We start from the raw sequence: 21055 nt of genomic DNA, 5'->3' as shown, positions 1-21055 counted from the left end.
GCAACACGGACAGAACCAAGTTCAAGTCCCATGGAGGTAAGGGCTCCTTCCTAGGAGGGGCCAAGTACCGCACACCTTGAACAAAGGTGCGAATCAAGGAATGAGACGCCACAGGGCGCTGGAAAAGAACAGCCAGGGCAGAGATCTGACCTTTAATCGTGGCCAGCGCAAAGCGCTGGTCCACCCCCAGCCTGGAGGAAAGCTAACACTCTCAACACTTTTTTAGCCTTAATCAACGTAGGAATAACCTCTGAGGAGAGACTCCTGTCTCTCAGGACCTGGCTTTCAACAGCCTTGCCGTTAAAACCAGCGACTGTAAAGCAGGATGGAAGATCGGTCCCTGGGACAGCAGATCTTCTCGCATTGGCAGCCGCCACGGAGGCTCTACGGCCAGGTGAACGATGTCCGCGTACCAGGACCGGCGAGGCCAGTCTGGTGCTACCAGAATCACCAGTGATGGGTCCGAGGCCAACCTGCGAAGGAACCTGAACAGCTGAAGCGGAGGAGAGGCATATATCATACGATACTGACGCCAAGATACCACCAGCGCATCCGAGGCGTCCGCCAGAGGATCGCGTGTTCTTGCCACGAACCTTTCCACCTTGTGGTTTAGCTGAGACGCAAACAGATCCACATCCGGGGATCCCCACTTCGCACACAGCATTTGAAACACCTCGGGGTGTAGGGACCATTCCCCCCTGGTCCAAGGTCTGGTGGCTCAGATAGTCGGCCTGCCAATTCTCCACACCCGGAATGTGAACTGCCGACAACGCCGGGACACGAGTCTCGGCCCAGGACAGAATACCGGTCACCTCCTGGGCCGCCCGGGCACTCCTGGTGCCCTCTTGGTGGTTGATGTAGGCCACTGCAGTGGCATTGTCCATCTGCACCCGCACAGGACGGCCCTGAAGGTGATCTGACCAATGGAGCAGACACAGCCTGATCGCTCTCAATTCCAAAACGTTTATCGGAAGGGAAGATTCCTCCTTCGACCAGGTGCCCTGGGCAGACAGGTTGCCCAGGACGCCACCCCAGCCTGACAGGCTGGCATCTGTGGTCATTACTGTCCACAGAATTGGCCGGAAGGATTTTTGGTCCAACACCGCCGGGGACTGAAGGCACCACAAGAGATCTGTTCTGGTCTGGTGGCTCAGAGACCCTCTCAGGTCCAAGGACTGAGGTAGTTTGTCCCACCTGGCGAGGATCTCCGCCTGGAGAGACCTTGTGGGAAACTGGGTAAATGGTATCGCCTCGAAGGCTGACACCATCAACCCCAGGGACCGCATACAGGTCCTGAGTGACGAGGAGTCGTTGTCCCTGAGGGACTGGACCTCATTCTGCAGAGTCCGGAGCTTGTCCTCCCGCAAGAACACCTTCGCTTGAGCCGAGTCCAGAACCTTTCCCAGATACTGGAGACGAACCGAAGGCGACAAGGTCGACTTCTGAACGTTGATCGTCCAACCGAACTCCTGAAGCGTCTGGACCGTAGTGGACAGATTGCACAGCAGGTCCTGACTGGCACTCGATCTTAACAGGAGATCGTCCAGATATCCCAAGGCCGCGATCCCCTGTGCCCGCAACTGGCCCAGAACAGGTGCCAAGACTTTGGTAAAGACCCTTGGAGCCGAAGCGAGACCGAAAGGTAACGCCACATGCTGGTACATGATCCTCCGCGATAGCAAATCGGAGGTACCTCTGATGACCCTCGAAAATGGGGATGTGCAGATACGCATCCTTCAGGTCTATGGAAGCCAGGAATTCTCCCGGATTCAGGGAGGCCACCAATGAACGGAGTGACTCCATACAGAATTTTTGAACGTGCACGAATCGGTTCAGCGCTTTTAAGTCCAGAATCAGACGCACTTTGCCCTCCTTTCTGGGCACAGTGAACAGATTCGAATAGTAACCCCGATGAGGCACCGTCACAATCACCCCCTGAGCGAGAAGATCCTGCACCGCCTGATGCAGGTCCTGTAACCGCCCTGGGGTCAAATGAAGATTTGAGGGAAAGAATGTTTGCCGGCCGTGAAAGAAATTCGATCTTGTACCCTGACCGAATGATTTCCTGAACCCACCTGTCCGTGATTCGGAGCAGCCAAGGTTGTAGGAAACCGCGCAAACGCCCCCCCCCCCACCCCTGTAACGGGTGAGGGCGCACCTTCAGGCAGAGGCGGACTGAGCCGCCGCACCAGCCTGGCCGGATTTTTGTTTGCCAAACCAGGGCTTCTTCTGGCTACCTTGGCCCTTGAAGGGTTTCCCCTTGTTCTGCACCCTGAAGGCATGAAAGGGACCCTCGAGTAGGTTTAAAGGACGGGCCCCGCTTACCGTGGAAAAACTTGCCCTTGGGATTCTGGGGGAGCAGAGTGCTCTTATCCCCAGTGACACCTTTAACCAATTCGTCCAGGGATTCCCCAAAAAGGCGAGACCCCGCATAGGGGATGTCAGCCACCGTCTTCCTGGACTTCTGGTCAGCCGACCAGCATTTTAACCAGATTAATCGACGGTTAACCACAGCGACACTGGACAGACGTATCACCAATGGGGCCTCATTCAGAGCCGCATCGCACAAATACATGACCCCACGATGAATCTGCTCCACCATGTCCACAGTAGTGGGAGGTGCAGAGTCGGCCATGACGGTGCGTTTGAGCACCTTGGCCCAATCCGCCACAGCCTGAGCCACCATTACAGAGGCAAAAATAGGCTTGAGCATGGAACCCACCACCGTGTAGGCATGACGGGCAAGAGACTCCAGTCTCCTATCAGTAGGATCCCTAAACACCGGGGAGTCCTCAGTGGGTAACAGGGTAGATTTGTTCAACCTGGCCACCATGTGATCCACTTGAGGAGGCACACCAGCGCGCAGTCGTAGTAGCCGTAAAAGGGTAGAGAAGTTGAAACTTCTTAGGCACCACGAAGGTGTGCTTCAAATTACGCCATAGCTCAGTCACCTCATGGTGAAATTCTGCGGGGCAAGGAAAAACCTGCGCTGTTTTGCGGGTCCTGTGTGTTCCAAAAGAGGACACAACGCCCGGAGGAGTGTGCTCATCCTCCAAATGTAGTGTTCCCTTCACTGCTAGGATCAACTCATCCATAGCTGCGCGTTCCTCGGGCGAGTCATCCACCCCTGCGGGGGGGGGGGGGGGGGGGGGGGAGTCATCCACCTCTGCGACCTCCGCCTCCCCCTCAGACTCTTGCGGGTCCTGAGAAGAGCGAGACCCTAAAGGAGCCACGCTACCTACAGTAACCATGTCACACTCAATCAGAAGAAAAGTAAATCCTTGGCCTTTTCCTAGCAGCACGTTCAGACATCAGCACATCCATTTTTGGCACCAAAGTTGCCACAATAGCAGCCAAATCAGTCTGGTTAGAGGATGCAGTGGACCCTGAATCCCCCACCAAGGCTGGGGGGAATTTGCTCTGGGATTCCATATTAGAAAAGAAAGTTTTTTTTTTTAAACTGTCCCTTTAAGTGCGCTGCGAACCCCTCCCCAGCACACCGCTATAAGACTGATACACAGACCCCCCCCCCCAGGGATAAAACTGACCAGGAAAAGTACACAAGGCAAGGCAGGAAAAAGAACAGCAGGACAGAACCCCACAAAATGTTACCAGCTCCTTCGGACTCTCCTGTGAGAAAGGAGGAAGTGATGTCACCGCTGGAGGCTGAACCAGGCTGGAGGCCAAGGGAAAATGGATGCCAATGTAAACTAATGGGAGGCTTCGGCAAGATGGCCGCCGACATGTGCTCGGAACGATCGCATTGCCATACACAAGATGGCGCCGCAGGGCGCGAAAATACACTACATAGCATGCTGTAAAAGCGCCCACAGTGAAGCCATACATGCTGCCCACATTAAAAATGGCGGACCGGCGGTGTTTTACCACGCAGCGGTCGCCGCATGTGTCTGCATCCCAAAGCACCCTAAGTGACATGTAGGAGAAGGACCCCCAAAAACCCCACACTGCGCTGCTGTGAGGGAAAAGCACCCCCGCAGGGACCGGGAGCCCAAAAAACACACAGACACAGGGGACACCACAGACACACATGGACTGCCGACCCCAGACAGAGGCCCCACATAGAATGTACTTGCCTGTACCGATGGCGTGGGGTGCCTCATATCAAGCGGGAAACCGCCCGCCCTCAGATGGCAGGGGAGTGCCGCCAGCCAAAAACGCAGGACACTAGGAATGCACGGACGAACCTATGCAGTGTAGAGTGAGGTAGCCACCTCACCTGGCTGCAACCCAGATGGACAGGGATGGGTCGTTTATGAGGCCAGGGCGAACACATAGCCCACGAAACGCTCAATGGCAGACTGGGATTCCATCTGACCCTCTGTCCTGGAGAACCAGGACGGTCAGTCCGATTCCCAGCTCCGTAACGCCGTCTTCATCCGAAGACCTAACTAACTAGCGCTGACAAAATAAACAGCTAGCAATGGAAAGAAAAAAGACATTTTCAGAAAATAAATTGTAAAGAAAAAAAAGGAAGGCTAAGACTGTAGCCTCAGCACAGGGAAGCCTATCCACTCCTAAGCTAGGCAGAAGACAAACTGAATTGGAATGGCTATTGCAGGGGGGTATTGGACTAGTAGGACAGCCCCCATGGGTGTGACTATGTAGATTTATTGTTCTTTTACAAGCCTTATGCCTAGAAACTCCTGTGGAGATGAAGTCAATACCCCATAAGTGAAGACTGTGTGAATGGGCGGCGACTGTCGGAGGACGTAAGCGAAAGCAAGTTTTTTTTACATGGTGTGAGTCCTTACGTTCCCTACCAGACCCTTATCCAAGCATGCAGCCTGGTAGGCCAGGAAAGGGGGAGATGAGCGTGTGCCCCCCCCCCCCCCCCCCTCCCACACAACATGGTGGGGAGGATACTTTACCAGGGACAGTACCCCCTCAGCAAAGCACCCTGTTCCTACGTTAATGAGGACAAGGACCCTTGCCCAGTGGTTGTGGAGATCTATAAAAGGTGTTACTAAACCCAGGACCTTGCATTCACTATAATCTGGTCTCCCACAGTACACAGAACATGGAAACGCAATTATTTTAGTAAATATAAACTGCTAAATACCTTTTCTCATCAGCAGTAGATAGCAGTCTTGTGACTTCTATCAGTGTCTGGTTAAAGCTTGTAGAAGGAGTTTTCATTCTCCTCTGATTGTCCTATGAGGCTGCAAGACCCTTGACCCTCTGTCTGGACAGTGTTGATTGGCTCTGTGCTGATCACATTAACCCTCCCAAAAAAAAAAAACACTAGCAATACACACCAAACTGAGCATGTGCAGAATGCCCTAAAGCTCTGTACTAGCAGGGGATGGATTTGGGGACAGTAAAAGAAGGGGGTGGGGGGGGAATCAGAGAGGACAGGATCAAACAGCCTTTTTACGTAATTTGCAGGATTAATCCCTTAGGTTCTGCAGTGAGTATAACAAGCATGCATTACTGCATATACAGACTGATTTTACTGTTGTGGGTTTAGTTAACACTAACAATAATGGAGTCCTCAGATACTGTCCTTACCCCTCATGTGAATGAGTAAGAGGTACCCCTTCTCATTCACAAAATCTAATTACCCTATAAATAAAAAAACATTCAAATGTTTGACAAGTCCTTTATTAATCACGTCATCCAGCAATGTAGGTCCACATCAATCATGATGATCGACAGCTGTTGATTGGCCTAAAAAAAAAAAAAAAAAAAAAACCTCAATGTTCTCCTTGACACATCTGACATGGTTGCCCTGCTTGCACCGAATGACATTTCCGAGTCCCTGTCACTCACTAAAGTAAACACCACCCAGGTGATGTCATTGGCCAAATACGGAAATTACATATTGTTTACTTTAGTGGCAGGGACCCAGAGATATCATTCAGCTCAAGGAAAGTGACGGGATTGGATGTCAGCTCTGGGTCCCTGCCTCTAAAGTAAACAAAGGGTTGGGTCACTGACATCACTTGGATTATCCCAGCCCTTTGTTTACTCCGGGGCTCCGATGCATGTCCTATCCTATAGCTTCCTTCTTGCAGAAGGGCATCTCTGGGTTTTGGGCCTTTCTGGCCTGTATGCTCTGGGTAGGGTCTAGTATAGGATTTGGGAGACCTCACACCATTTTTATTTTGGCATTGGGTCCTCCTTAAAATTCATACCAGACTAGAATGACCTGGTGTGAATTGTGAGGGACACTCATTTTCTTTGTTTTTCAAACACTGTGCCGGATGCCTTGTTTACATTTACCTGCCAGCGGGGAATCCCCAGCTGACAGCTGAATGAGCAGAGTATGGATTAGTCACTGGTTAGGACGCCGGCTTGTACTAGCTCCCTGATAACCAGCATCTCAGAGCTGGCACTCTTAAGATTTAGCAGTGGTAAGAATACCACTGTTTCACTTCCTGCTATAGCCGGAGGTCTGGTCTGTGGTAAAATAAGGTGTAAAAAATGCATTAAATAGTACAAAATGATAAAAAATATTAACACATATGGTAAGAATGATTTTTTTTTTAGCGAACTGCCTGCTCCTGAGATAAATACCACATGAGTAATCCCATTCAGTGACCCCTGGATTTTAGTGAGAATCTATTGAAGATCTTCACACATTCTGCTGGACCTCATCAGAACACCATAGAGGAATAATCAGCACTCACTGAGCAGAGATAAGCCATATGCTGCCTGGTAACAAAAATTGAAAGGCTTCGCCTGGTGTAAGTCCAAACTAAACAGTGTCAGCCCCAGCCTTTGTTCCTGCTATCCTCCACACTACTTCTGATCAGCCAGAAGCTTGCGAACGCAATGCTTTGGAGAAAAAAAAAAAAAACGATTTTTGTCCTTTTCTCTGAGTTCATTGATGGATCTTCAGTAGGGTTATACTGCCCACAACAGGAGTAGGAAACTAGGCAGAAAAAAGTTCTGGCTAAGTCTATGGGCAGTCCCGGGGGGGTATACCCTCTCTCCCTGCTATAGGATGTCAGTTTTGTATCAAAGCAGTGTCAGAGAAAACAATACCAACCCAACTCAAGGGGCGGGTACTGCGTCCGTCAATGAACTCAGAGAAAAAGATTTTACAGTAAAACAAAAATCCAATTTTCTCTATCGTTCATTGACGGACACAGTCTCTGATCTTCATATCAGTAGGGATATCCCAAAGCAGTGCCATAAAAACGAGGTGTGGGAACAGCAGAAAAATAATTCTCCAAGGCTAAACCATAGCCAACCAGGCAACATAGGACTCATCAGAGCAACAAGATAAGACCCACCTGAAAAACTGGATTTTTGACTTACCGTAAAATCCCTTTCTCTTCGGTTCAATGACGGACGCAGTCCTCTGATGCATATCCGCCCCCTACAGGATTAGGACACTAGGCAGAAAGAATTTCTGGCTACGCCTATGGGCAGTCCCTGGGGGTATACCCTCTCTCTTCCTGCATAGGAGGTCAGTTTTGTATCAAAGCAGTGTCCGAGAAAAGCACACCAACCCACTCAAAGAATTAGAGGGGCGGGTACTGCGTCTGTCAATGAACCTAAGAGAAAAGGATTTTTACGGTAAGTCAAAAATCCAGTTTTCTCTATCGTTCATTGACGGACGCAGTCCTCTGATGCATATCAGTAGGGACGTCCCAAAGCAGTACCAAAATGAGGGGTGGGAGCAGTAGAACAAAGAAAAAACAGACCCCAAGGCCAACATGGCCAACCAGGCAACACAGGAAACATCAGCACAACCAGATGAGGTCCACCTGAAAACAAACCGAAGCAAAAACACCCTCAAAGAAGGCCAAGGGGCCCCCTAAACCGCAGCCTGCAAAACCTTGGGCCCAAAGGAGGCATCCGCAGATGCCATCACATCCACCTTATAAAAAATTTGGTAAAGGTGTGAACAGATGACCAAGTCGCCGCCTTGCTCCGGCCTAGGCACACCCATGACGACATCCTCCTCCCATTTGGCCATAAAAAGGTTGGCCATACTGGGCGCAAATTTTGCGCCCATGGCCACAGTTCTTGCGCCTAAAACGTAACTGCTCACTGAGGAGTGATTTCCTCAAAGAAGCCTCCATTCTGAAAGAGAAGTTCATGGAAAAAGGATACAGTGAGCGTAAGTGTAAAAAAAAAAAAAAGAAGATTCTTCGCCGCCATTGGCATATTTTGAAATATGATGGAGTACTAGGTCCCCTGATCCCAGAGCAACCTCAGGTACTTTTTAGGGCACTCTTTAGGACCCAGCTGACTCTGCCTCCTGGTCTACTTAAGCCCTTGAGCAAAATGGCGCATTATCGGCCTGAGGAAGGAGCGCATGCTCCGACAACGCGTCGCCGGCGCCAGTACGTATCCCGGAAGTGACGTCAGAGCGGCCAGCGCTGTGTCCCCAGTAGACGGGAAGTATCGATCCTCCACTCGCTACAGCCCGATGCTTTGAGACCGCTTGTGCCATCCTGAATTTGGACACTGGGATTACCATTTCCTTTACCACTGACAAGCTGTTTTTATATCATTGTTTGTGAGTACCTTTCTATTTGGTCTATTAAAAGTTTATCCAGATATACTGCACTTAGTGTGGCGCCTGTTTTTTCCTCCTACTTTTTAGGGGGGCACCACCTTTAAAATTACAAGTGGCTCCTAATATGAGAGATCCCCCCAAGCTAACTTCTTTTTTTCAAACGATGGGAGGATTCTTCCCATGTAGGAAGTGTGCCATTTGCAAGTTGAATCACGAGAGAAGTAGGAGAGTTCGTTCCTTTACCTCAGGTAAACCACTAGATATATGGTCAGGTGTCCCTGTGGCCTTGACTATGTTGGCCGCACTATCCGAGAGCTTCACGTCAGACTCAAGGAGCATGTGGCCAACATAGTCAAGGGGTTTCCAAAACATAGTGTATCCAGGCACTATGACCAGTGTCACCAAAGGAACCCTGAGGGGACAATTTTCCTGTGAATAGATCGGTTTTCTAAGAATTGGAGGGGCAGTAATATGATCCGGGGGGTCTCCAAGATGGAGACCAGCTGCATTTACAGGTTGAAATCCTATACCCCTTTGGGCCTGAATATCAAATGGGATATCAACGCATTCATTAAGAATTCATGATAATATTTTAAGAATGTTGTTTTGCCATTTTATAGGGGAACTTTTATGGATGGTGTTGTTATCCAGGAATATTTTAGTCTATTTTCTAGTTTCATTATTGGTCTCCATTTTCTAGTCCCATTTTCAGCTCCATTTGATAAATTTTATGTGTACTTGTTTTATTTGGATTGTTTTTAATGTACTGTGCTTTTATGTAATGTACCGCTCTGTGAAGAGAAAGTTGTGTGTTCTCCAACCTGTGGTTTGGAGTGCGACCACTAGATGGAGCCGTGACCTCTGAGGTGTCGTGTGTGTATTAGGTTTAAAATGTGGGTATCAGGTTACACTTTACATAATACTCAATTACTATCAGGAAATGTTATCTCTTTCTTCCTTTTTCGTCTCATATTATATTGATGACATGATTGCGAGGTTGTTATACCTCAGTCTATCTCTATAACATCCGCATCCGGTCGTTAGAGCGCAAGCTAACCACTTCCAGGTATGGGTGAGAATCAGTGCTTCCGTCGCCACCGTAAGACCACACCCCTTTGACGTCAGTCTGACGAAACGCGTCGGATGGAGCTTACGGCGACGCACGCCACACGCGGAAGAGACACGGCGGCCATTTTGTCGGTGGGATGCAGCAGCATCAAACCTCCAGAGGAGTTTAACACAACGCTCGCTACCAGCGGTGATCCTGTAAGTAATTTTATTATCTTTGGGCCAAATAAAGCTGTTTAGCAGGCTACACTATGAGGCAGTGTTCTGTTTCCTTTTTTTGGGCCCCGTGATGAGTTGACGATCACTTGGTATTTGCTGGGACTAAGGAGTGGAGGATCCTATTTTCCCGTGATATATGCACTATACATACGTTATATGACCTTTGTGATGAGGGTCACATACATCTGGTAAGGATCAGTGTGTGCGGGGGTTTGGTGGTGGCTTTCTCCCACTGAGGATCTTCACTTCTATCCATCTTAAGTCCTCCACATTTACCTATATGGATCACCTGTGAACTGTTTCTCCCTTGGATTCATACGAACATTCTGTGCAGATTCATACGAACATTCTGTGCAAACAGTTTTTTAGATTAGCGCCACATTTAGATGTATATCTAGGATTTGTTGTCTGGTCATCCATTGTCCATTTACAATTAAATGAAGAGCCTGAAATCACCCAGCCGATTTCAAGTACTGGAATCTAGAGTCATGAAGTCTGGGGCTGACAGCAGGTTGCTGACTATGGGGTTGAGTGGCGAGGGGCTCGGAGCAATAGAGCGATAACAGAACACCTTCTAAAAGACCCGCCATGTCTCTCCTACCGTGGGGTGATCTAAAACCCGGCTAGGCATAACTGTTTGGCATCACAGCATCTATTCCAGTGGGTTTCCTGCAATGAACTGTTCCACCTGCACCCACTGTTTAAGTGGACCATGGTGGCACCAATCTAAAACACGTGTCATTTTTAATGCAAGTAACTGAATTAGACTTGTATTATCCTCTTACCATAGCTGCACAGCAAAGCTCAGATTGGGAGAGAGAAAAGAAGCATGAGTCGATAAATTCTGCTGCAATGCTCATGAGAGACCAGTCATACAGAGAGAAGCTTGTCATTCTGCTGCTGCTCCTTTCACTGTCTGGTCACAGACAGGGAAGGGAAAAAACCTATATTGCCTCATTCACACAGGGAGATTTGATCTGTGCAGGGTCGTGTTTTACCAGAACAGGCAGTTCTATTTATGTCTACTGGGATACAGCGGCTACACGGACACAGCCGCTGTTTCCAAAATGACATTCGTGTTGGTGTTGATATAGTTACAAAACCTACTCTGGAGGCATTTGAGGCTGTGTATCCACGTGGATGTCACATTGGGAGCAGCAGCTGTGTCCCTGCAGTCTCTGCGTCCCAATAGACAGCTATGGGACTGCGGCACAGGGATGCAAGCTCCTAGGCATCCCCATCTGGGGGAAATAAAGCCACGTGCGTTGGTGGCAGTAACACAGAGGTTGAGCCTTGCGTCGGGAGTTTCCACTGGGTTAACATGAGAAGCTGGATTTCATTATATGCTTGTTTTTTACCTAATGTATGTGAGTGCATTTTATGAAGTGGGTTCTTTGCGGAGTGTCAAGCTTAAAAACCCAGGTACTGCACTATTGAAGGCTGTTTTTTTCTGTGTTGCCTATGACCTGTGTGGAGCCATCTTGGAGAGAAAATTCCATTGCTTATAAAGGAACCTGAACACCAGAGTTTGGTCCATTAGATGGATCTGCGTTTATGCCTTATTGACCCCTAGGGTTCTATAATGGAGGGGAGCTTGCACTTGGTGAAAGGAGCACAAGTAGAAAATTGTCGTTATACTGTGGTGTCATCTTTATGAAGCACCTTATCAAATAGAGACTTTAATTGCAATCTATAAGAAGCTTTATTATTTTTGCATTGGCCTTTTTTTGCATTATATGGTTGTTTATGGATTTAATTTGCACTGGCACTTTATATATTTTTGAAACACCTCAAAAAAATTTTTTGGGCACTTTCTAGTTAATATTTTTACCATAATTTAGAGGCAGCGAAATCACACATTTTAGTATCGATTTATTGCAGATGTGGGAACACATTTGGTGATTGCAGCAGCTGCATCCTGTAATTTCCTAATTTCTATCACTAGGTGGCAGCGTGCTACTACCACATTTATATAATTTTCTGTGCATTCATGCCTCCCCTCCTGCTTTTTTTCGTGTGTATGATAAAAGGTTTCACTTCACCTTCTCTGTGCTCAGTTTCTACTCCTGCATTTCAGTTCCTGTGTGTGCAGGAGATCTGCAACTATGCTAAAAAGCATATCCTATGGATTTCCTCTCCCCACATACCCTAAATAATTACTTAAAGCTTACCTTCATCCACAAAATGCTGGGATATACAGTAAAATTGCTTGTGGGTGATCAGATTAGGTAGTCCTCTAAAAAGGCTGCGACATGACTTGCATTCAAATATAGTATCCACCTCTCTTAACAACATCAGCCTAAGTTGTTTAGTGCCTAGAGAGAGGAAAAAAAACAGTTTAGAATAAAGCGTCAAAAATGATATGTAGACATGTCCATACAGTGTGCATTAGTCAATTAGTTGAAATAAAAGGTCACTAAAACGTGCATACAGCCTTCCTGAAATAGAGCAACAGATCTCATTAGGTTAGCTGTAACTGTAAAAGGTTTTGTTAGGACCGATTTTTCTTTTGCTTGTACTTCTGCTGATATCTTATGTATGGCACAACTAGTCCAGTTTTGTTAGATAACAAGCAAATAACACGACACATGCATAAGAGCTTGCATTTTATTTACAGTGAATACAAGCTGCCGTGTTGTGTTACTGTCAAGAAAGGCTTTGCCATAGCACTAATGGTGTTTCCAGGCGCACACTTATGCCCGAGGACGCACATCTGGCGCCAAACTTCCTATTTAAACAGGACTTCAGCACTGGCTAATCGCTGCTTGGAACTACAATGTTCCAGCATTCCTGAGTCCTGCAATTGACCTCTGATCTTGACCCGGCTTGCTTCCTACCATTTTGTCTAGGCCTGCACGATATTGGAAAAAAAATGTATTGCAATATTTTTTTTTCAACGATATATATTGCGATATTGAGGGACCCGTCAATCCAGCCTTTCTGACCATACAGGGTTAATGTATGTTACTGTAGGGAATGGGATTCAGTGCACACTGCAGCCTTGTACCATAGGGTTAATGTTACTGACACTGTAGGGATTGGGAAGGATGCTGGGAATGGAAATCATGAAGCATGCAGGCAGCCTTCTAAATTTTAATTGCAGATACACGGCACTGGGCAGGTCAGGGTTAATATGGTAAAATAAATTACTCAGTGACAGTCTGGACTGTGGAATCGATCAGAATATTCAGTGACAGACAGTCTTTCTCATAGTGGTGGTAGGAGGCTGGAGCGGTGGACTAGGAGCCGGGAAAGGATCACAGCACAGCTGCATACACTTACTCACTCGTGCACTGCAGCCCGCCCCACACGTTCAGTGAGTCTCACTCTCCGCCCTAGTTTTCTCAATGGCACATTCTGGGAGCCAATCACGCCGTGAGTAGCGGCACAGCGGAACCAATCAGGTGTGTAGGCACGCGTGATTGGTTAGCTGTGCAGCTAATCACGGCGTGATTGGCTCCCAGAATGTGCCATTGAGAAAACTAGGGCGGAGAGTGAGACTCACTGAACGTGTGGGGCGGGCTGCAGTGCACGAGTGAGTCAGTGTATGCTCATCGCTGAAGTGTCCCTTCCCCCTGCCTATGCAAATATCGTGACCTCAGCGATATGAATATCGCCTACGGCCGCAGAATGATAGTCAATATCATATCGACTATCGTTCAGCCCTAATTTTGTCTGTTACTTGTCCATACCCCTGGCTTCGCCTTGGATTCTGCCTGCTGCACCTGTTGATCCTGCATCCATTGCCGACTCTGCCTGTGACCTGACTACGCTGCTGTCTGCTGTACTTGCCTGATCCGTTTGTCGGTTGCCGACCCGGCTCGTCTGACCCTGCTTCCAGCTCTACCAGCCTGCTACAGCTCCTTCGGTGCAGCTCAGCATCTTCTGGCACCTGGTTCCTGCTGTGCATCCACAGTTTGTCCAGAATGGTCCACAGCAGCACCTAAAGGAGTCTGTAGGTGAAATTTTATCCTGGGACTCCAGTTTACACTGGTAAGAAAAAACGTGCACTGTCCTTTTAAGAGTCACCAAATCGCAATCTCACTGCTATCTTAGCGGGCAAACAAACCCCAGGCTAGTACAATCTAACAGCAGAGTGTACAAGAAAAAACCCACAGGGAACCCCAGAAAAACGTTACCTCGGGAGCTGCCAGCATGCTCTGTGAAAACGAAAGTGAAACTAATCTGCACAGGAAAAGGAAAGAACAGCCTGTGTCTTTGCAAGAATTAAAGTGCCATGCCGCTCGCCTGTCCAGCGATCATGGACCGCAGGAAAATAGCCGCCCCATGTATTCCTATGGGGAACTAACAGAAAATGTCTGCCTATTGTGAGGGATTAGCTCGGTGGCGGGTGTGGATGACCCCTTGGGGGGTGCGTTTTCCCAGAGAGGTAGCCGACAAGTGCTTGCAAACAAACAGTGTGGTTTATTAAATGGTGTTTTCTTCACCAGGCTGTATGCAGCAAAACATCCAAAATAAAATAAAACAGAAAATAAATCCTTGCCTCTGTGGGCGGCTACCTTCTCACAACTGGAACCTGCCTAAGTGTGTCTCCAACCTACCGTCGGGCAGACTTCCTTGTCCTACAGCGGACACTCAATAGTCCTTTTATAATAGCTTCACAGGGCAACACAGTCCTTTTGTTTCTTTCACATCAACAGTTCGTCTTCTCACCTTTGAGACGTATTCACCCTTTGTTACCGTCCCGGGCACACATCACTCCGGGGGGTCTTCTCCCAGGCCCACACATCCTGTCGGGAGGCACACGCTGACTGTCCTCCTGCTCCCAGCCCACATGGCTTCAGGATGCAGCTTCTGGAGGCAGCAAACAATAGGACTTTCTCTGAACAAATTATAGAGCCTTAACTCCCTCATTCTGAACAGGTGAAGGCCTTTCAACTTCCTGCTGGCTAGCTCTGTAGCCAACACCCTAAATTAATTAATGGACTTTCTAAATCAGGTGGAAATGTATCTCCTTCCTGTGACTACATTCCCAGATTTAGCTGACTTCCTGTCACATACCCCCCCCTCTTGTTTCAACCCTAGGGTTGGGACACATATTTCCAGGCACGCATGTGTCAGGCACTGCTGACTCACTGATAAGCCTCCTATTATCCTCAAGCTTCCGGATGAAACTGTTTTGTCATCTTCATTGACGGATTTCTCATAAATGCCACACAGTTTGTCTCTCATCTCATATACACATTCTTCAACTGCATTTTTGGCATCATTTTGCTCCTTCTCGTTTCTGTCATCTTCATTGACAGCTTTCTCATAAATGTCAGACAGCTTGTCCCTCATAACCGTCTGTCCAATCCACCATGGAGGACCGTGATCCATAGGCAACTCAATTGGGCTAGTCTTAATGTCTTCAACATTCTTAAGACGCCTCTCTCTGCAATCCATAAATGTTTTCCACAAAACTTTGAGAACCTTTGCTTCACTAAGCTTTGTTCCAAGTAGGGACTCTTGACATCCCTCTGTGACTTGAGTTGCCTCTCCATACATCTGTACACAATCATTGACTTTTTGTTGTAAAAGGGAATGATCTTCCTTCTTGAGCTTTGCTTGCTCTAAGATGCTGTGCAGAGGATTTTCCAATTGAGACAACAGGCTGTCACACATTTCTTCAAAGTGACCCCTGTTCCTTTTCCCAGAGATATCAATATCATTCACCAAACATTTCATATTCATAGGCAGATCTGAAGCATTTGCACTCATCAACTTCTTAAACTTTTCGCCCTCCTGAGCGAGTCGCAGTAAAGGCCTACTATTTGATTTGATATTCAGTTTATATTTCTTGCCAAACTCTTCACAGAAGAAGCCAACCAGAACATCATCAACTTTCCTTCCACCAACATAGGGGTCAAAGGCAACAACACAGTTGAACCCAGCGATCTGGGTGGTATCCATTATAGACCTCCTCTCTGCATCAGTGAAGAAGCATGGAACTGCAACACATTCTTTTACAGGTTTCTTCAATGCACTTTCTGCTGAACTATTTGACCGCTCAAGGTCACCTAGTTCTTTTTCTCTATCTGAATTCCACATGGAATGCATCTCAAGATCACGATCAAACTTCTGCCACCCGTCTTTCACCAGTTCCATTTTGGAAACACTCCCTGAAAGGCACTTATTCATTTGCTTCACGTTTTCACCAACAGCCTTAGTTTTCTCCACTAGGTTTTCAGCCTGAACTGAGAAATCACCACATTTCTTACTCAGCTCCTTTGTTTGCTGAAGTTCTAATGATACATTTTCCAATGCTTGAAGTTTTTGAAGGAACGGTTTATTCCAAAGGGGTGATTCAAGCCACATGTCGTCACATTTCTGAGGCTCACTCAGGACAGACCCCAAAACACTGATCCTTTTAAAAACTGCATCAGGCACACTATCCCCTCTTTGGGACAGATCCTCTGTTGCCTGGAATTCCTCTTCCAGTTCCTGCAACGGAATCTTCATCTCTTCTACTTGCTGTTCTAAGGTTCGCTTAGACTTTTCTAGCTCCTGAACGCTTTTCACAACATCATCCTTGGAGCTGACCAATTCTTCCATTTCTGTACGCAGCTGTTTAACACTTTCTAGTTCAGCCTTACACTCTAGAGCTTCCTCCAAAGAGAGAGCCAAGAACAGGGCTTTGCTCTCGTTATCACGCACCTCCGTTTCTGCACGTGCGCGTTCTTCTGCATATTTTGCAGACACAGTCTTCTCTTCACCAAGCATCTGATCAAACTTCTTTTTCACATCTTCAACACACTGTAATGAACCAACGCTTTCTTCCATGCGTTTTTTCATATCCGCTATCTGAGCTTGCAATGTTGCGACTTGCTCTGATAGGTTTTTCTTTGCTTCCGCCTCCTCTTTTAATTGTTCCAGGAAGCCATTTTTCTCATCTTCCATTTGTTTGAGCTTTGTGCTAAAACTCAGCCTTTGACACCTCTCTTCCTGTAAGAGTTCCTGCGTGTCTTGCAGCTGCGATTCCAAGATAGAAAAATCTTCCGCAATTTCTCTAGATTTGCTGTCTGCTTGAGAAAGCTGATTTGTAACATTGTCCAACTCAACCTGCAGTCGGTTTGCCTTCTCTGACAGCTTAGCACACAATCGGTCACCTTCTGACACCTTGACTTGCGATTCCAGAAGCTGTGCCTCTACTTTTTCCCTCTTATGTTCACAATCTCCTTTTCCCTGCATAAGAGCCTTCACCTCATTGGCTAGCATCTGGGAATAAGAATGTAATTCTGCCACACAGGCTTCTTTCTCCTTTAACTGCTGCTGGACACGTTGGGCTTCCCCTTTCCAACTTTCACAGTCCGCACGCCATTCATTTACCACATTGCTCAAAGTAGTGAGCTCATACACAGTACTCAGTAATTTAGCCTCTCTTTCACTTTTCTCGTTGTCGCTGAGAGACAATGTCGTTTTCAGAGCGACATTCTGTTCCTGCGACTCCTGCAGGTCTATTTTTGTAGCTCCCAAAGACTGAAGACTTTTTTCCAGCTGATTACGCAACTCCAACATATCAGCCATACTTTGCTTCTGCAAAGTCTGAATTTCACTTTCCTTTTCCATGAGGATGGTATCTTTCTCCATTATAGTCTCTCTGCGTTTTTGCAACTCGACCAAAAGAAGAGCAGTGGATTCTTCCCACTGTAACACATGAGACTTGAGTAGTTCATTCATTTCCTGCAAGTTTCTATGCTCCATTTTAAGCAATTCCAAGGCTTGTTCCTTTTCTTCCATTTTCCGTTGCAAGGCATCCAACTCAGCCCTGCACACATACTCGGTTTCCTCCAAACCGATGGCCTCCATTGGCTGCTGGCGTCTCTGTTTCCAGCCTGCCATGCTCTCTTGATGAGCCTTTTGTTGAGCTGCAAAGCTCTGCTGAAAATCCGCATTTGCCTGCTGTTGAGCTGCATTTGCTTGCTGTTGAGCTGCATTTGATATAATCAGATGTTTCAACATCTCCTCCATTTTGAGTTTACTTTTCATCTGAGCACACTGCGTCTCCATAGCGGTTTCATCAGTGTTGCTAGGGACAACAACCTTCCTCTTTAGTAGACTCTCTTTAGGCATGGATGGGGCTGGTTCAGACGGCAACATCCCCTCCATCCATAGAATCCGGTCTCTCATTTCATCTATCTTTGCATTCTTCAGGCGTTTTGAACGCCCCATCTTCAATAACTCCACAAACAAATTTTTCACAGTCCAGCAAAAAATTTTCAGACCACTGTCTCTTTAACACATGTAGTTTTTCTCTCTCTCTTGCAAGATCTCTTTTCCTGCACACACAGTTTGTGCAGTCACTTGCACCAGACACAACAAAGTTCATCAAATAATTTTGAGACCGCTGTCTCTTTAAAACACTTTTTTTTTTCTGTCAGGATCTTCTCTCCTGCACGCATAGATTGTGCAATCTCATGCACCAGATAAAGTTCATCAAACATTTGCACTTCCTTGCAGGGATCTCTGCTTATGCCTGCCCGCATACCTCCACCATATGTGAGGGATTAGCTCGGTGGCGGGTGTGGATGACCCCTTGGGGGGTGCGTTTTCCCAGAGAGGTAGCCGACAAGTGCTTGCAAACAAACAGTGTGGTTTATTAAATGGTGTTTTCTTCACCAGGCTGTATGCAGCAAAACATCCAAAATAAAATAAAACAGAAAATAACGGAATTTTTGTAAAATCTTACCTGTAAAATTCCTTTCTCTGAGTCCTCCGACAGTCGCCGCCTCTTCATATTCGTCACATATGGGGTATTAGACTTTGCTCCGAAGGAGTAGCTAGGCAACAGAATATGTTAACAATAAAGCTTTAACATATCCCACCCTCAAGGGGTGGTCCCCTCAGTCAATACCCTCCTACTTCCTGCAACCATATCTCAGTTTTAGTGGAATAGCAGTAGAGTATACATTCAAACCCCAAAAGAGGGGCGGGGGCGGCGACTGTCGGAGGACTCAGAGAAAGGAATTTTACAGGTAAGATTTTACAAAAATTCCGTTTTCTCTTACGTCCTCCGACAGTCGCCGCCTCTTCATATTCGTCACATATGGGGACGTCCCAAAGCAGTGCAAACATGAGGGGTGGGAAACGCATCCGCGCCGAAAGGCAACGCAGTCTCCACATCAAAGAAAGGAACCTTACCAAAGGAAGGAAACCAGCTGGGCAACAGCAAAAATAAGTGCTCAACAGGAGCAACAACCCAGGAAAAGACAAAAAAACCAGGGGATACAAAAAACTATCCCAACAGCCAGGAGTCCCCAACAAGGGACCCTATGGAACAGCCGCACTAAGAACCTTGCGGCCAAAGGAAGCATCCGCCGATGCCTGAACATCTACTTTGTAGAATTTTGTGAAAGTGTGTACGGTCGACCAAGTCGCCGCCTTACACACCTGGGCTACAGAAGCCCCATGACGGCAGGCCCAAGACGTACTCAGTGATCTAGTAGAGTGCGCCTTCACAGGCACAGGGGGAACCTTCCCCTGCAAGGCATAGGCCTGTTCAATGGTCTGCCTGATCCATTTGGCAATGGTAGAGGCGGAAGCCGCCATGCCCTTCCGAGGACCCTCTGGAAGAACAAACAAGGAGTCAGTCTTACGAAAAGACTCAGTCGATTTAAGGTAAACCCTTATCGCCCGAACAACATCCAGAGAGTGCAATCTCACCTCCTTCGGATGTTTAGGCTTTGTGCACAATGAAGGCAAAACAATATCCTCGTTAAGATGGAATTCCGAAACTCGTTTCGGTAGAAAAGAAGGATTAGGTCGCAAGACCACCTTATCCAAATGAACAACCAGGTACGGAGACTTGCAGGACAAAGCCGCCAGTTCCGACACTCTGCGAGCCGAAGTGATCGCCACCAAAAAGGCGACCTTTTTGGACAACATAGACAACGAGATCTCCCTGATCTGTTCAAAAGGAGCACGTTGTAACACAGATAGAACGAGATTCAAGTCCCAAGGGGGCAAGGGATCCCTCCTAGGAGGAACCAGATGCCGCACACCCTGAATAAAGGTGCCAACCAAGGAGTTGGAAGCCACGGGACGTTGAAACAGAACGGCCAGCGCAGACACCTGACCCTTTATCGTAGCCAGCGCCAAACGCTGATCGACACCCGTCTGAAGGAAAGACAGCACACGGGAAACCGAGTACGTGCGGGGTGAAAACCCCCTGGACTCACACCAGGCAAAATATGCCTTCCAAGTACGGTAATAAACCTTCCCCGAGGAAGACTTCCTCGCGTTGATCAAAGTATGAACGACCTCTGGAGAGAGACCCTTCTCCTTCAGGACCTCGGTCTCAACAGCCAGGCCGTCAAAGCCAGCGACTGTAAAGCAGGATGGTAAATCGGTCCTTGAGACAGTAGATCGTCTCGAAGAGGCAGACGCCAAGGAGCGTCGACCGCCAGATTCACGAGGTCTGCGTACCAGGACCGGCGAGGCCAGTCCGGTGCCACAAGAATCACCGTGCTGCGTTCCGAGTGCAACCTGCGAAGGAACCTGGACAGCAACTGAATCGGTGGAAACGCGTACATCAGCCTGTACTGATGCCACGGGGCCACTAACGCGTCCGACGCGTCTGCCCGAGGGTCGCGCGTCCTTGCCACGAACCTCTTCACCTTGTAGTTGAGGCGAGACGCGAACAGGTCCACATCTGGAAGACCCCACTTCGCGCACAACATCTGGAAGACAGCCGGGTGGAGAGACCATTCCCCCTGATCCAGGGTCTGGCGGCTCAGATAGTCCGCCTGCCAGTTCTCCACTCCCGGAATGTGAACCGCCGTTATCGCCGGGACATGAGTCTCGGCCCAAGACAGAATGTCGGCCACTTCTCGAGCCGCTCGGGCACTCCTGGTGCCCCCTTGGTGGTTGATGTAGGCCACCGCCGTGGCATTGTCCGTCTGCACCCGAACCGGGCAGCCCTGCAGCCGGTCCGTCCAGCGATGAAGACAGAGCCTTATCGCACGCAATTCCAGAATGTTGATCGGAAGGGAAGACTCCCCCTCCGACCAGGTCCCCTGGGCGGACAGAACGCCCAGAACACCACCCCAGCCCGACAGGCTGGCATCCGTGGTGATCATCGTCCACGAGATCGGACGAAACGACTTGCCCCCGGACACCAACGGGGACTGGAGCCACCACAGAAGGTTTTCCCTGGTGCGATGACTCAACGAGATCTGAAGATCCAGAGATTGAGGTCGCCCGTCCCACCTGGACAGGATCTCCGCTTGGAGACCCCGCGTGTGAAACTGCGCGAAAGGAATCGCCTCGAAGGCC

The 21055-nt window shown here is 48.2% G+C and overlaps 1 protein-coding gene across 3 annotated transcripts in view; it reads right to left on the bottom strand.

Moving 5' to 3' along the window:
- The window catches only part of ZNF800 (zinc finger protein 800), a 124216-nt gene that overhangs the window by 10433 nt on the left and 92728 nt on the right, over window positions 1-21055 (bottom strand). For all 3 annotated transcript variants that reach the window (XM_082254771.1, XM_082254769.1, XM_082254770.1), the window contains one exon: window positions 11953-12096. In XM_082254771.1, the coding sequence (XP_082110897.1) occupies window positions 11953-12096 (144 nt within the window). The remainder of the gene's footprint in view (window positions 1-11952; window positions 12097-21055) is intronic.

This window comes from Pelophylax lessonae, assembly GCF_965119305.1.
Source record: "Pelophylax lessonae genome assembly, chromosome: 4".
NCBI lineage: Eukaryota > Metazoa > Chordata > Amphibia > Anura > Ranidae > Pelophylax > Pelophylax lessonae.
Note: the sequence above shows the minus strand (reverse complement) of the source record. Positions and strands in the feature narration are given on the sequence as shown.